The sequence below is a fragment of the Cervus canadensis genome, chromosome 14, assembly GCF_019320065.1.
Source record: "Cervus canadensis isolate Bull #8, Minnesota chromosome 14, ASM1932006v1, whole genome shotgun sequence".
In the NCBI taxonomy this organism is placed as follows: domain Eukaryota; kingdom Metazoa; phylum Chordata; class Mammalia; order Artiodactyla; family Cervidae; genus Cervus; species Cervus canadensis.
Genome location: NC_057399.1, coordinates 9,865,131 through 9,882,273, shown reverse-complemented (window position 1 = coordinate 9,882,273; position 17,143 = coordinate 9,865,131). Strand labels below are relative to the sequence as shown.

The following is a 17,143-nucleotide window of genomic DNA, read 5'->3' as shown; positions in this document are numbered from 1 at the left end:
ACAGCCTCAGCATTAACCCCTCAGAGCCCCACCTCTCTACCCTGGCCGGGGCAGTTCCCTCCTCCCACAGGTTTCTCCTCACATCTCCACCTCTGCAAGCCCAGCTCCAAAGTCACCCGCTCTGAGAAGCCCTCCCAGGCCGAACCCAGTGGGAATTCACGCTTCCCTTCGCGCTCCTATAGCCTCTGCTTGTGCCTCCGCAAGAGTGTATTCAAATCAGCCTCATATCTTTTGTTTCACTTGACAACAAGCTCATGGCCCTTACGATGCATTGTGCAGCGGTTGAAGTCTTCAGCCGATTTAGTTTTTACCGCTGTTCTCTGAAATAGGCGCTGTTATCATCACCCATTGTACAGATGAGAACGCTGGGGCACAGGAGGGGGAGTGGCCCGTCCAAAATTCAGGCGGTTGGTAAGTGACGGCGAACGAGTCCGCCCGAGTCACGCGCTCCAGTAACGTAACCTGCTCACATGCGAGCCGCCCACACTGCCACTTATATTCGAGGCGTGTTCAGATGCCCACAGCCACGGGTGCGTCATTCTTGCTCCTGAATGGAGCTCAACGTCCAATGCAAGGTCACCTCTCCCCCGTGATCAGCTGACACTGGCCTGCGTGTGGATTCTGGTCCAAACCTCCAGCCTCCCTGAGCATCTGCCTCCCTGCTGTGGATGGCCACCTCTGGCAGTCCTTCCCGAGGCGCTTAGGAGGATGAAGTTGGAAGCACTTTATCATCCATGAAGCCAACAGCATCTGTAGACACAATTCTCTTAAAGGGACTTCAGGAACGCCCATGATGGATGGCTCCCTGGCATCTGACTTGATCCCCGTAAACCCAGAGGATAGGACAGAGCTACATAGCCCATCTGCCCAGGCCAACGTGTGCCCGGCAGCTGTGAGCAAGCATTTGGCAGTGGGCTTAGAGCCTGGCAGACTTCGTGAGTCTCTGCTTACCATCTCACCCTGGGCTCACCACTCTGAGCCTCAGTTTCCCCATCGATAAATGGGGCTAATGGAAGAACTCCTCTTACCAGGTTGTTATTAGATGATGCATTTGGGAGAAATAATAGACTCTAGCACTACACACAATCCATAGTTCTTATTTAATTGTTAAAAATATCAACTAAATAAGGTCATTATCATAACAAAATAAGAAACCAAACTGCACTTCACACTATACCAGACTGGGGCAGAAATAAGGTAACATTTCTCTGAATGTTCAAAGATGAGAGGGATGGGGCAGCTCAGGCGCCCTGGGAGCACCTTGCTCAGCACACCCCGGCCCTACAGGTGGTTCGTGCTGACAGGTTGATGCGTCTTCCTCATCTGCACCCCTCGAGGTCACCCGGACCCCAAACCTGGGGCCAGGCCCAGCTGCCAGCCTCACCTTCATTCAGCTGCCACGCTGGCCACCGAGGCTTGTGATCTGCACTCAAACCAGGGCCCTGAGGGGGCCAAGCCTGGGCCAGGCTGGCCGGAGCCAAGATGAAAACTGAGGGTTGCAGTCCTCAACACTGAGCACCTTCAATTTATGTTGTATACGCAGGTCCCATCCCCAGGGCCTCCCCCGGGTATCTTAGAGGAGGAGGGATATTTCAGCATCAGTTCCCATCTCCAGGTCGCCTGCCCTCGACAGCCCTGTGCCCTGGGCCCCCCCACTAAGTAACGCTCACCTCAGAGCTCTTCTTGCCCTTTCGGGCAGCATGCCCTTCTCAATGTTGTGTCAGCGCTCAGACCTGTCCTAACAATTTCCAGCCCCAGAGAGAGGGGTCAGAGTCTCATTCCTGTCTCTCCCAGGGGCCACATTGTTCTTTAGACAGTGAAACCACCGACTCCAGCAACCCTGAAGCTTCCGGACGTAAGGGAGGGGCTTCTAAATCACCTGAATACAGAGCCAGACCAGAACAGGACCTTCTTCCAGTTACATCCACCTCCCTGGTTTCCCAAACTAGAAGCACCTGGCTTTATGCGTGTGCAGGAGCAAGTCGCCCAGGGGAACCAAACTAAAACCCACAGAAGTCCCTATCCTCAGGAGCTGGAATCCAAGGCAATTCTCAGAGGCCAGTTCTGCAACTTCCTGCCTGCTCCTCACACCAAAAGAGAAGTATGTCATATCCCCAGTGCATACCCCACCCTGTGGCGTCTGCCGAACCCCCTGGGCACCAGATCCTATGCTTTTATTTAGTCTTCAAAACAACACTGATCATGTTATCAAACTTCCATGTTATACAACACGGAAGGGAGGCCCCAAGCGAAGTGACCCCCAAGGCCGCCCAGCAGGGCTGTGAGCCAGACCGGGGCCTCTAGGGCTCGGAAGTCCAAGCTCTGTACTGCACTTGCCTTCTCTGGGGAGCGCATGAGACCCCTGGCAAAAGGTCTGGGGCATTGGAGGGGCTCGGGAAGGACCTGTCGCTTTGTTTTGTCCACGGTGGAGCCACCAGGCTGGAACCAGGGCCACAGCCTGCTGAGGATCTAGAGTGGTCAAAACAAAGTCAATCAGACCATCTCAAGACCCACCGTCCACAGGAGTCCAGCAGGTAGGATGGGCTTAGCTGGGGATGTCATAGCCGGGGGGACTTCTGGGGTCCCCAAATCTCTCAAACCAAACTCATCATCTCCACACTGCCTGGCCCAGAAATCTTGAGGTCTCAACAAAATGCTTGCACATTTGTTGGCAAGAATCAAAGCTCTTTTTGGAGAAAACAAATAGTATTGGCTACCCACTCCAGTATTCTTGCCCGGAGAATTCCATGGACATAGGATCCCCACAGGCCTCAGTCCATGGGATCACAAAGAGTTGGAGAGAACTGAACGACTAACACTTTCACTTTCATCCCAGCCTCCCATTCCTGGGCTGCGTGAACTGGCCCAGTCTAGGCATTTCACATTTCGATCAGATATGCCAGGCTTTGTCCCAGTCCCCAAACCTAGCAGCCCCCCATGCCTTCCTGGCTGGATCGCAAGTCGCTGCTTACAGCAGACAGCCCTAACCCCCACACCACCAAATTCCTGCCTGGGACCCTGTTCCACAGTTCGCTTGCAGATGGCGTCAGATCTGACACCTGCCACCGAATGGCTGAATTCTGAAGACGCCTGACAGATGACAGGAAGACATGTTAATCACTTCTTGTTCTAGACACTTCTTTCTGTAAGACAGCCTGCAGAGGTCAGGAAACCTCAGCTCCCTGGCTAACTGCTTCCACAGTATTGTTATCTCACACTGTGCTCTCCTCACTTAATAGAAAGTTGAATGAATCACCTATGTGAACAACATCTCTGTGTCTTTGATAAAGATGTTATTGGAAATAGCCAACAGCCCTGGGAGAACAACCCAGAATTAATTACTCTTTGTGCTTAGTTTCAGACACAGTTGATATCTGTAACTCTTTATGACTTTGTAAAGCCTTTTCACATTAATCTATTTCTCTCTCTTTCCCCTCCTCCCTCCTCAATGATCTCTGCAATAACTCCACGGACAAGCAGGGCGGGCATTGCTATTATCCCCATTTTAACAGATGATAAAACTAAGGTGTAGAGAAGTTAAACTACTATTTCAAGGTCACCCTAGTGAGAACCAGAGATGGGTCACACATGGCAAGTACAGAGCCCTTTCCACTGAATCACCTGGCCCTTGAGCTAAAAGATCTCTCTCTGGCATCTGGAGGGAAACACGTTCTCCTGACACAGTGACCCCAGAATCCTGCTCCCTTGCCTGCAGCCCCAGTATGCGGGTGGAGCCGTCCACACCTCACAGATGCCTGATCGCGTCTCCTGCCTCTGCTCCCTTTGGAGGCTCGGTTGTGACTTCATCCAAAATGGTCATGCTGTACACTGCGTTTACGCCGCTCGTGCAAAAAGCACCTGCTAAGTGCTTACAGCGAGCCAGTGGCCACGCCAGGTGCTCAGCGGCATGGGCAGTCGTTCACTCCCAGATATGGCCGCGGGCCTGCAGGCTGCGTCCTGGGTGTGGGGGCACAGCAGATACGATGCAGATGACACACCTATCCTCACATGCTGGCCCGGCTCACGGCCAGGCTTGGTCGTGGACAACAGCCAGCAGCGACAACACACAGCTCTAAGGACTCCAGGGGTCAAGAGCTCACCCTGGGCCCAAGGAGATTCAGCCCTGAGCTCTCAGGGCACCTCAGCTCCTTCTGGAAGTGGACAGGGATTCGGGAACAACCACTTCACACTTACAACCTCATTCAGCAAAGCTCGGACACAGATCTCACACACTACTTTGCTAGCCTCAAACACAGCCCTCCACTGAAACGAGAGCTGGTTTTTATGTGACTATACAGCATTTTACATTTTCATATGTGTTATAACAAAATGACAATAATAAAATTCAGCGGCTGCCTATCAACGTGGCCCCCTGTGCTTAATGCTTTATATGAACGTTCCACGACAGCCTTCAAAGTAACCCATCCTCATTTCACAGATGAGGTCACCGAGGCTCAAGGAGTGAGCAGCGCCAGCACACACACCCAGGTTTCTGATGCCATGTGTGAGGGTCTCTCCACAGCGCCCAGCTGTCCTCCCCACATTCACACTGATGTGGAAAACACACGGATGCCATTATAGACAACCGGATGGGGCCTCATAAATCCTTCTGCGCTCACCCATTCATTCCGCAAATGCTTAATGAGCATCTACCACGTGCTCAATAAATGTTCGCACCAGAGGGCTTCCCTGGTGGCCCAGGCAGTAAAGAGTCTGCCTGCAACGCAGGAGACCCAGGTTTGATCCCTGGATGGGGAAGATTCCCTGGAGAAAGAAATGGCAACCCACTCCAGTACTCTTGCCTGGAGAATTCCGGACAGGGGAGCCTGGTGTGCTACAGTCCACGGGGTCGCACAGAGTCGGAGACAACTGAGCGACCAACACAAGTACAGTCAAGTGCTAGAAGCCGCGTGGGGCACGACGGTGAGCCAAGCAGACCACGTTCCCAGTCCCCTGCCAGAATGCGGGAAGACCAACACGGATCAAATATTCCAGCAATTTAAAACCGCCTCTGTGACAAGCACTACAAAGGTTCGAGATTCTTGGAGAAACTGTAGTAGAGGTTTCTCCCAGGGAGGGAGGATAGAGGAAGCACACTTGAGCTGGTATTTAAAAGATGAAGGAAGATGGCAAAAGCCCGTTCCAGACGGTGGGGACAGCCTGTGAAAAGGGCCCGCACACACTCTCTGAGCACGATGACCAGAGAGACTTGCAAGGGGCCCACGTCTGGGCCCAGAGAGCGCGGGAAGAGGGCTCAGGAATGGAGCTGGGGTGCACGGGGCAGGCCGCAGGGCTTGCAAGGGCACAGGGAGCAGTTCTGCTCCCATTCCCAGAACAACGATGAGTCCCTGCAGGGTATTAGACAGGGAGGCCACCTGACCAGTGCGCTGGGTCATGGTCCCAGCGGTCCTCTGTATCTGAGGACAGCCTGCACCTGCCCCCAGGCTGCATGGAAACCCCCGGTGGCCTCCCTTTGAGAGCATCACTGTTTTAGACTCACCTCCACATGCCCTGGAACCAGCACTGCGCCTGGCACCAAGGAGGTGCTTAGCAGGTATGAGCTACACATAAAGGAAGCATCACGGCGGCTCGCGACACGATCTAAGTCTAAAAGGAGACCCGCACAGAGACACAAACACCGATGCCCCAGAGAAACACGCGGAGGTGAGAGGCTCTGCAGAGAGCGGGTACCTGCGAGCCAGCTGTGCAGACAGACGCGCGTAAACTGAGTGGAGAGCACAGCGCTGGCTGTGTGTGACGAGTGGGCGGACAGGGAAATGGGTGAGGATGAGGCTGAGTTAAAGGGAGAGGCAAGCGGCCGGGTGAAATTCATCAAAAAAAAAGAGAGAAGCAGCAGCTGCTGACAAAACGTGCCACTTGCTTTCATGGGAGGCAGAGAGCTCCCATGTGAAGATGCTATTTCACTTTAGAGTTTAAGCAGCAGAGATCAAAGTCAGACCATCCGGACTGAAATCCCCAGCTCACCACGTGGTTGGTTGTGATGTTAAATAAGTCACTTAACCTCTCTAAGCCTCATCTGTAAAACGCAGACAGTAATAGCACCTACCGCATCAAATTGGCGTGAGAACTAAATAAGTACTTGACACAGGGCGGACACGCGCTGAGCGCGGGATGAAGGTGAGTCACTGTTGTTGTAGTCTCTTTCCTCACCTACTTGCAAATCATGTTTTCTTTTCCTTTTTCTTTTTTAAATGACAATAGATTAGAAGTTCTCTAAAGACTTCCCAATGTTTCTAGAATTCAGAGTCCAGCAAGGAGGGTCAGAAGGGTCAGTCGGGCCCTGAGAGGACACTCTGTGGAGTGATGGGTGAGCCAAAAGTCTATCAACGTCAACACACTGGGTGGAATCATTTGCATGGACTCTGATCATACGCCCTGGGGTGGGCTTCCAGGCCCCCGGCTGCCAGTTAAATCCCTGAAACAATTCTGGGCATTCTCAGACAAGCTTCAGTGAACGGGTAGTTTCAGAAACAAAGTGATTTGGATAATCGATTTGGATATAGTGATTATTATTAGAATGGCTGTTGCTTTCAAAATCAGTTCCCTCTGAACAAAGTCAAGTGGATCATGGGCAGAGTGTGAAAATATCATTTTCTCTCTGCCACCTCCCAACCCTGCACCATGAGAACAACAATAATGCATCACTCCACAAAGTCCTTCTTTGGCTAGATTTTATCCGAATGGGGACTGATGATGTCCTTGCCAAATGGCAGGAGAAGGGGTCTGCTTCAGCCAGCAGCTGTGGAACATGGGCACTGATGAAGACAGATGAGTCCATTTACTCAGCACTTTGGATCTACCACTAATTTTCTAGATGACAATGACACTTTATCCTTCCAGCAACGTAGACTGTTCAAAAAAGACGGAAAAAGTAGAAAGTTGGGTGAAAAGAACGCCCCAATCAGCCCCCAAAGATGTCATAACATTCATGCCCTGGAGTCAAGGAAAAATTCTCAAATATTCAGACATCAGCTCATAACCAATTTACTTGTACTTTGCACATGATTCTTGTAAACTTGGCTATTTGATTTGGGGTTCAGAGCAAAACCAGATCAGAGAAATAGTCACCTCCAGATGGAGCTTACCCAGTTCCTGGATCAGCCCTGACCACAGAAGGATAAAGAGCAGAGACTTCCAGCCCAGGAGCTAGGCACCTGGAACATGTCTTGCTGTTCAGGGGACCCCAGAACACCCCTTTATTCATTATATTCAGACTTGCACTAGACTACCTGGCTCACCAAGCCTGATGACTTGGCTTCATTCCCACAGCATCTACTGGGACCAGAACTCAGCCCAGTCTCTGTGACCTGATAACTCCCCGGAGGTGGGAATGGGGTATCAGAACCTTATTCCTCCAGCCACCAACTGCCAGTTAGAGTATTGCTCCAACAAACTAATCTCCTAAAACCATAATACTTCTCAGATGCTGGAAAGGATTTCTTCCCCAGGCTTGATGTTGGAGGACCTTGGAGGATGGTGTGTGAGTTTGTCAGGGGAGGGGAGACTGACACCGACTCTGCACAATATCTTCTGTTGGAACATCCAACAAGTACCCTTTTCCCTCTGCACAACAACTGGGTCCCTCAAAGCACCAAAGAAGGAATAAAGAGCAAGCAGAAAGCTCACCCCACACGGCCTGGCATAAAAAGCACTTCCTCAATTTGTTAAAACTATACCCATTAATCCTCTTCGAATCAGAGAGCTGAGTTCCAAGCTTTTAGGTCTATTTGCTTGTTCAATAAATATTTATTGAGCTCCTGCCCTGTGCCTGGCCCTGAGATACTGCCTAGAGGGGTGGGGTGTGCACAAGGGAGCCAGACACACCCAGTGCCCACCCTTACAGTGCTCACAGTGGAGCAGAGATCCTCAGTGCTGCAATTCAGAGAGAAGAGCAAAGACTTACTAACTAACCGAGCACCAGCATCGAGGCCATCGCGGTCTTAGCAACCAACCGAGCACCAGAGCCCGGACCACTGACCCCAGCTGAAGCTCACGCTCCTGTGGTCAGCCAGGCACACCTGCTGGCTCCTGGGAAGGTACAGAGACAAAGGCATCTCACCGGCCTCACTGCAAACTGTTACATAAGCAGAGAGGATAAGAATGAGCAAAAGGAGCAGATGAATGCGACGCTCCCTGGGCAAATTATGCCATTTAATTTTCTCACCTTCCTAGAACCAAAATAAATAACCAAAAAAGTAAGCAAGAAGAAGCCACTGACATTTCATCCCCAAACAACATGGGGAATGACCAAACAGGTGCCTCAGGAAGGGTATGCCTTCCCCATCCTCCTCCCCGACCCCTCCTGACCATGGTCAGGTCACACTGTGTGACCGCCAGTTGGGCTGTGAGACCCTCAAGGGCGGGATCCATGTCACATCCACCTCTGTACCCCAGAGCCTAGAAAAGGGCCTGGCAGAAAGTTCTCTCCATCACAACACGTAGCATTAGTATGATGGAGCAGAAACAGGCGGAGCTGAGGCAGCCATCTAGGTGGGCCTCTCAGATCCCCTTCAAAGAGAGAATCTACAGGACAAGTGCCCTCAGCTAAGCCTCCAGCTGTAGCTTCAAGATCTGTTGCAGTGTTTAATTAAGACAAGGACACATTCTTCCCAGGGAGCCTGCAGCCAGTGACCAAGCTGGGCAGGGATTCTAGAGCCTGAGTTCTTTCGGTCTCCGATATGTGATCCCTCAGGCTTCCCTGAAGAATCTGGGTGCAATGCAGGAGGCCTAGCTTTGATCCCTGGGTCAGGAAGATCCCCAGGAGAAGAGACTGGTCACTCCAGTATTCTTGCCTGGAGAATCCCATGGACAGAGGAGCCTGGCAGGCTACAGTCCACGGGGTCACAAAGAGTCAGACATAACTGAGCATTACTTTCACTGATCCCTCTAACTGGCAGCCGTTGCTCTGGAGCACCCCAATGGGCTGGCCAAGACTTTCTGAGACTCTTCTCCCAGCCCACCTTCCTTCCCCTTTACTTTCACAGGGGTCAGAACAGCACTGTGATCTGAGGGCTTCACTACCTCCTCTTTACCTTTCAAGGGTATTACCCCTAAGATCTCTGGAACTTGTATTTCCATCTTGGCCTGTAACTCTTGATGGACCCCAAACGATGAGCATCCGTGACATCCACACACTCCTTTACATAACCCAGCCTCCTTTTAAGTTAGGTTGGTCAACAACTATTTCTGATCAATGAAATATGAGTAGAAATAATACATGCCACTTCCAAGTAAAGAAAATCTCGTGTGCCTTCCCCTGAGGATTTCTTCCTGCCCCTGTCTTCTTGAGGCCAAAAGATGGGAGAGTGACAACACAAGAGCAGCCTGGAGTCCTGTGTTCTCACTTGGCGGAGGGCCTCCCAGGAGGTTCTGACCCACACTGGATTTGGCTGAGCAGTATATAAATTTGACTGTGTCAAGCAAAACAGATTAAGGATTTGTTGATGCAGCACTGCCAAGTCCACCCCGACTAACAAAAGTTATACATCCTCTGTGTGTGTGTGTGATAAGTCGCTTCAGTCATGTCCGACTCTTTGCAACCCTATGACCAGCCCACCAGGCTCCTCCGTCCATGGGATTCTCCAGGCGAGAATACTGGAGTGGGTTGCCACGCCCTTCTCCAAGGGATCTTCCTGACACAGGGATTGAACCTGCATCTCTTATGTCTCCTGCATTGGCAGGCGGGTTCTTTACCACTAGCGCCACCTGGGAAACTCAGTGAATTTATTTAACACTTCTATTTTCACCCCTGTCTTACACTTTCAGCTTGTTCATTTCCCTGTTGAGATTTCACATCTCTGCATAAAGAAGTTGATGATCTTCCTTAGAGGGGAGGCCAAACACATGAAGAAGAGTCCTTTAAAAATACAGGTAGCGAGCTAAAAGTCTTAGCGCAATATCTAGTTCTAAAGGTATATTATTCCACGCACCTTCTCCTGGGTGCCTAGCTAGGTCTGAGAAATTGGTTGGGAGTAGGCATGGCATGACCAAGGGCATTTCCCTCACGCCAGGAAAGCTCGGGGGTCGGTGCTCGTGGGAACATGCAGGAGGCAGCTCATCTTAATCCTGATACATGGGGTCTTCTAAGTCCGTTGGTGATGGGGAGGTGGAGCTTCTCTGAGGAAGTGATCCAGAGAAATCATTCATACCATGGGAAGCTAACTCAGAAGGCAGATTCTAATTTATTCACTTATAGTTCAGTTCGGCACACATTCACTGATGCCCACTGCATGTAAAACCCGGGGGCGTCAGACTGGCTCTGCCCTCACAGAGCTACAGTCCAGCAGGGGAGAAAGAGACAAATATGGAAGACATGCTGGGAGATACACATGAATAAAGATCTTGCGCTCACATCCTCTTTCTCCAACACCCTTTTCAGCAACATGGCACCGGAAAGTGATTACAGAGAAACATGGCTTTACATCATGTTTTGAGATTCCATATCCATTACGTTTATTTCTAATTCAGCTCTGCGGAGTCAACATCATCATATCCACTGGGTGCAGGAATAATAAGACTGGTGACAAAACTGGCATGAATAGTTACTGAGCACTCATAGGACATCAAGCATTGAATTACTTTACCGAGAGAGTCTTCTTTGATCCCCATATCCTATCAAGCAGTTAGTGTATTAGCCCCATTTTACAGATGAAGAAACAGAGGCAAAGTGGCTTGTCTAAGGTCACCAGGCAGCTACATGGTACCCAATGGGGATATAGACCCAGGTCTCCTGACATGATGAGATGCTCATCCAACAGGTGCTTGGAGCTATGGGAGCTGAAGGGTCTGACTGTGCGCCCAGCCTCATCCCCTCGGGGACTCTCTCTCCTCCTTCCCCTGCAGTGCAACTGACTTCAGTTACTGTTTGGTCTGCCAGACACCCCCACTCTTAAGCTCCCCTCTGCAGCCTCTCCCATGCAGTCAGGCCTCAGAGCACCTCCATCCCCTCCCACTGCCTCTCCATCTCTGCTCAGGGCCCAGCATCTCCCCCTTCAGTTGCTACAACAGCTTCCTGGCTTCTCTGTCTCCTCCTTCTCTCCACCTTCCTGCCTCTACATCCCTATTGTCCGTTATCTTGTCACATTCATGTTCAAAAATCTCCCACGGCTCCTCACCGTTCCAAAATGAAGGCCAACCTTCTTGACACGGCATTCAAGGCCCTCCACACCCACCACCAGACTGCCTTTCCTTCTACAAACCCTGCACTCAGGTGGAAACAGAGGAGGTCAGCACTCCCCAAACACACCTCACACTCTGCGTCCTCCATCCTTTGATCTTGGTGATTGTTTCTGGGATCCAACCTCCATCTGCCTGAGCCCACACCTCTTTGGGTCAACATTATATTCACCCTTCCAGACTCATCTTGACCTCCTCTCTCCCAGGAAATCTAGATGTGGTCTTCCTTTTCTCATAATGTTCCTGGCATCTATTGCTTCTTTCTTGAACTTAGCATTTCCCAAGTACATATCTGTGATCAGATCCACCTGGCATCCACCCCACTTTAACAGCCTCTGATGTACTCTGAGGAATCACCTCTTCTCCACTCTGTATTCAATGTGGTTGGATGGGGCTGACCTCACCACCCTGTTCCTCCATGAAAGGCTGACGGATGTCCCAGACCCACCAATATCATGTTATTGGTTCGAGGATGGACATTTGACCCAACTCAAGCCAATGAGAACTGAGCTTAGGATTTTTGCTGGAATAGTCAGGAAAGAAACGCTCTTCTTACTGGAGTTTCTAAACTGGGAGGGTGTAAACTCGCAGCTGCTAGGGGCCATCTGTACAGCCAAATGGGGAGAGCCTGGCTGAGGGTGAAGCCAAACACAAAGGAAGTCAGAGCCAAGAGACGAAGAGGGAGACAACTTTTAAGATATTTCAGTTCTTGGATTCAGCCATACCTGAATACAGCTCACTCCAGGATTTTTCAGCCACATGAGCCAGTTAAAGTTGGGTTTCTGTCACCAGGCAGTGGGGTTTAACCACAGACATGTGAGCCTGATCCTAGAAGACCTCATTTTCTCTTTATTTCTAAAAACAGCTATATTGAGATATAATTCATATGCCGTAACATTCATTCTTTTAAAGTGTGTAGATCCATGGGTTTCAGTATAGTCACATAAATGTGCGGACATCAGGACGGATTACTTTCTATCTTGAGCTGAAAACGACGAACGTGCGCTTGTTGTGTTCTGCCCTATCCGCCAGCTCCTCTCCTGAACCCAGGACTGGGTTTGCCCCTGCTTTCTGCAATACCAGTAAACGCAGCAGGTGCTCAGTTAATGCCTACTAAGCTGTACTCAGACCTCCTTGAAAAGCTTGGCCTCCATCCCACAGGTGTTTGGGTCCACTCTAAAGTACAAAGAATGAGACAACAGATATTTGGCAACCCCCTCAAGGAAAGGACATACTCACCAATCACTAGGTTTCCTAAGCTGGATCCCTGCGATGGGGTAGACTTTCTGAGAGGTGCACACCTGGAGCGTGCTCCTTTGGCTTCCTGGACTTTTCCCAAGTTTATTACAGAATAATTGAAAATAGTAACAAGTGGAAGACATACAAATCCAACAATAGGGGAATGACTTAAAACTTATGGGACACCCATAGGATAGGATAGAATAGAATAGTAAACAGCCACTAAAATTCATCTTTGCAAAGAGGATTTGAGGGCATGGAGACATAACCATGCTATAACATTAAGTGAATGAAACAAAATATAAAAGGATGCATAAAGATCTCAAGCACACCAAATAGTAAACACCAGCAACTGGAAGGGAATAATGCTAATTATTAGATGCAATTATCTTTGCGTAGGTGGATTATATGCAGTTTTCTCATGTTTCTCTACAATTTTTTTTTCAAAATGAATATTACTTTAAATAAATCAGGAAAGCCAATAATATCTGTAACTCAGCCCTTGGTTATTATTTAATTTTATTAATATGACTACCAAAGAATGAGAAACAACCACAGGAAGAATATTTCTGAGCCTGTAAAACTTTTATTTAAAAAAGACACTGTCCCTCGGAGTCTTTTAAACAAACATATAGGTAATCTAACCCACCATGTTTCCTTTTTAATCTTGACTGCCAAGAAGCTCAGAGCTAAAATTTAATTCACAAAAATGCAATAGTCATCTTAGCCCAGGTTCTGGGTTCAGTAACGCCCATTTATCTACGTGGTTTCTGCTGCTTCCTCTTATCTGTATTTTCCGTTGTCTTGCTTGTCTTTTCATATATTCACATGTTCCTTGGAATACATGAAGAAGTACTTGCTGAAGAGATTGGAGGTGCACCCAAGAAGAGAGGTCCTGCCTAGCAGACATTCTGCCGGGATGTTTCATTTTCACAAACACATGGCATTGAGTGGGGCTCTGAATCCTTTATTGCCATTCTAATTACAGCAGAGGGGCAACTGAGTAAGAGTGTGTGGGAGGCTCCTGGATGGAGACAGGCTGGTCCCAGTGATCAGATTAAGCCATGTCTTGCTAATCTCCGTCTCCGAAGGCTGTGTGGACAGCGGTCCATCCCGGCTGCCCACAGTTTCTGGCCATTGACTGAGAGCAAACGATAGCGAAGCTGCCACAACATGCCCACCACGTCCATCCTGCGTTCACATCCACAGACATCAAGTGACGCTGCCAAGAGTGCCTAGACAGTACACCCAATCCCTAAAGACATCCTGTCTGAATCAAACAGGGTCCGCGCGCTCTAAGACGAGCCCCAAACACCCTTCAGGTTTTATTGCAATTACCCAGCCCGATCCTTTACTTTGGCTTTAGAAAGAAAGCCCCTCTACTCGATAAAGATGGGCCACTTGAAAAACTTAAGTATTCTATCACCTGGGTGTTCTCCCAACTGTGGCACCTCATGGCAGGAGATAACATACTTATCTGATCCTAAGCCAAGATTCTTTTTTTCTGGTGATAACTTCACTGACTCTTCATGAGATGAGGAAAAACAAATAAGCAAACTCAACATTTTAGTTGTGACCATTTTACCACATCTAAAGTTGCAATGTCTTACTTGTGAATCTACAGCAGAGGAAAGGGGAAGCAGGAAAGGAAAGGAAGGCAGCAAACACTTATTTAGTGCTTCCAGCATGCCAGACAGAGGACTGGCTGCCGTGCTGTCCACTCAAGGCATCTTTCCTTCCAGCCAGTTATCTCCCTTAAGCGTCACAATACCATCCTGCGGAGTACATATAATAGTCCCAGTTTTTCAGAAATGGAAATCTAGGCTTAGAGAGATTAAATCCCTTGCTCAAGGTCACCCACGGGGAAGATACGAGGTTTCTGACCAGACTCAGGTCAGAGCCACCCAAAGCCGGTGCCCTGTACCCCTTCAAACGTCTAGAAACGCCTCTGCTCGCGTGAGGCTAAGATTGCCCTCTGCCCTCCTTCCCTCGAGCTCAAGTGCCTTCTGACTGCCTCATCCTCTTGACTTTAGGCCCCCTCTCACTCAGAAAGGCATCAAGACACACTTGAAAAATAAAATATAAAAGCATCAACCCACATCCTGAAATTGAGCATCCTTCCCTTTGCTGCCACTAACAAGCTAATATGAAATCTCTTTCAGGGAAGCTTTCTGAATGGAATAAATTGGTGAAAACATTATGCAGCTGACAATATTTGGTGATGATGCAAACAGGGCTGCCCTGTCCACAAATGGTTTTGTCTCCAAAGAACCTGCTCTCCTGTGTCCTTTTCAAAAAAAAAAAGATGGAGCAACAGAGAAACAGTACCCAGAAGACGGGCTCGGTATAATTGCACTGCCCTCTCTGCTTATGTGTGTCGGACAAGTACCCCCAGAGAACTTGAAATGTTCTGGAGAAGACAGGAATGTCATTCGGAGATGACTCCGCAGGGGCTGGCTCTGCACAGCCCCCCAGCTTACACCCTCCCAGGGCAAAGGAGGCCTCTCCGCTTGCGCCTCCGTGCCCGCCACCCACTGCCACCCGTTCCTTCACCTTTTATTTGCATCGCAGAGAAGACCGGTTCATCAGTGAAGGGGGGAGGCGGGAAATAAGACGCAATCCAGATTTCTGCTTTTTCCGGGGACCCAAAAGCGGGGGGTGGGGGGTGGGGGGGGTCACACAGAGAAGGAAGTGGAGCCTAGGGTGCCCGATCAGCGTGGCACGGCGTCCCTCCCCTCCGCTTCTGCACCAGGGCTCGAGCAGAAGTGCCCAGGGAGCCCCAGGAAGCCGGGTCAATTAAGCCCGTTGCCTTGGCCCGGCTTGGCGCGGTGCAAGAGGCGCCAACCGAGCGTTCTGCACAGGAAACCACTGCCCCCTTCAGGCCGCGTCTCAGCCGCTGTGGCCGGAGCGGAGGGGCTCCCTCAGTCTGGAAAAACTCGCAAACCCGACCTCACGCGGCCAGCGACTGCTCCTCTGAGCCCCCTCGGCGCACCCTAGTTCTCGGGCGGCGGAGATGTGCGCTGTTGCCACAGCTGGAACGCAAGCTGAGGGTGTGAGGAGGGGGCTTAGGACGGAAATCTCTGGGCTCCTCTGCTCCCCTCAGAGAAAGAGGCCGGGAAGGCAAGCCGACTGCTTGCGCTCCAAGTCCGCGCCCCGGGAAACTGCGCCGGCAGCCGCCCGGCCACCAGCAGCGGCGCGGCCGCACACCCTCGCGCGTCCGGGGCGAGACCTGCTCGGGCCACTCTGAGCAACTAACCGGAAGGGGTCTCAGGAAGCCGCTCGGCCACAGGCAGCGCCAGGCACCTGCAGGCAGCAAGCAGCGCTGCAGAGCCGGCGGCCCCACACCGGCCGGACCGGTGCGGGTTCCGAGCTGCTGGCGCGCACCAGGCGCCCAGCCCCGATGCGCGCTCCAGCCCCTGGGTCCCCGAGTCCTCCGGACCTCAAAAGCTCAATTAGGCTTTTCTGAGGCCCGCGAGCAGGCCCGTGGCTTCTCCAGCCCCCGATGGCCCAGTTTATAGTCAATGCGCCTGTTCTTCCCACCTAGCACTCCACAGCCCCACCAGCGGGACTTGGGCAGGGGTGACCACTGCAGGCCTTTCAGGAGGTTCAGTTACCACCTTCTCCACTCTTCCTCTGGGCAAAGGAGACCCTAGTTTTCTACCCCACATCCCACAAGCATACACACATACACAATCCCAGAGGGGAAAGATGCTCAGCAAATCTGGGCACCAGCTTTGCGAGCCGAGCCCGGCGGGACCCGGAGGGTAAGCCCTGAGCCCCAGCCCGAGGTGCCCTCGGCAGGCTCAGCGAGGGCTCTGCCCAAGGGCCGAAGCTTGCGTCTGCCCAACACGCCCTGGCCCACTGACCCCGCAGCCCCGACGGCGCGGGCGGCCGGACGCTCACCTCGGTGTCGTAGAGTCGCAGGTCGAGGAAGTAGGGGCGCAGGAGCGACTCGTTGCGGATCTGCTCGATGGCCAGCTCCACTGCGGGGAGCACGCCGCGCCCGATGCTGCCCTTGGCCACCTCCTTGGTGAGCGGCATGAGGCCCATGATGGAGAGCGGCGGGCTGCTGGGCGGCGGCCGGGGGGCACCGCGCGCCCAGCCCCAGGCCCCGGGCGCGAGCGGCGGCAGCAGCGGCAGCAGCAGGAGCAGCAGCAGGCGCGCGGGCGGCGGCGGCGGCGGCGGCGGCCCGGGCTGCCCGGAGCTAGGCGGGGAAGCCATGCCGCGCCGCGGGCTGCGGGCGCCGGCTCACTCGGCCCGCATGGCCTGGCCCGGCCCGCCGCCCCGCGCCAAGATCTCCCCGCGGCGCCCGCGCAATGGCGCCGATCCCCGCTCCGGCTCGGGCTCAGGCTCTGGCTAGGCACAGAACGGCCGCGGCGGCAGCGACAGCGGCAGCGGCGGCGCCCGTGACGGATCAATCACGCCGGGAAGGGGTGGGAGCGAGCAGAGTGCGGGAGGCGGGGAGCCAGCGAGCAAACGCGAAGAGGGGGGCCGGCGTCTCCGCGCGCGCCTCTCCGGCGCGGCCGCCCCGAACCCGGCCGCCTCCGCCCGCCCCCGTGCGCGCTCTGAGCTGCTCTCCCGCCGCGAGCCGTTCGGCAGCAGCCCCTGGAGCCCGGCCGGGGGAGGGCGAGCGGCAGGAAACGCGGGAGGCGAAGGCGAGGCTGCTCCGCGGCGGCTCGGGCCGCCTCCGGGGACAGGGACGGGCCGT

The 17,143-nt window shown here is 52.3% G+C and overlaps 1 protein-coding gene across 1 annotated transcript in view; it reads right to left on the bottom strand.

The window, feature by feature from the left end:
* The window catches only part of GABBR2 (gamma-aminobutyric acid type B receptor subunit 2), a 356,730-nt gene extending 339,921 nt beyond the window's left edge, over positions 1-16,809 (bottom strand). Inside the window, exon 1 of the mRNA XM_043486441.1 lies at positions 16,339-16,809. Coding sequence (XP_043342376.1) covers positions 16,339-16,656 — 318 coding nt within the window. The 5' untranslated portion in view covers positions 16,657-16,809. The remainder of the gene's footprint in view (positions 1-16,338) is intronic.
* Positions 16,810-17,143: the final 334 nt, after the last annotated feature.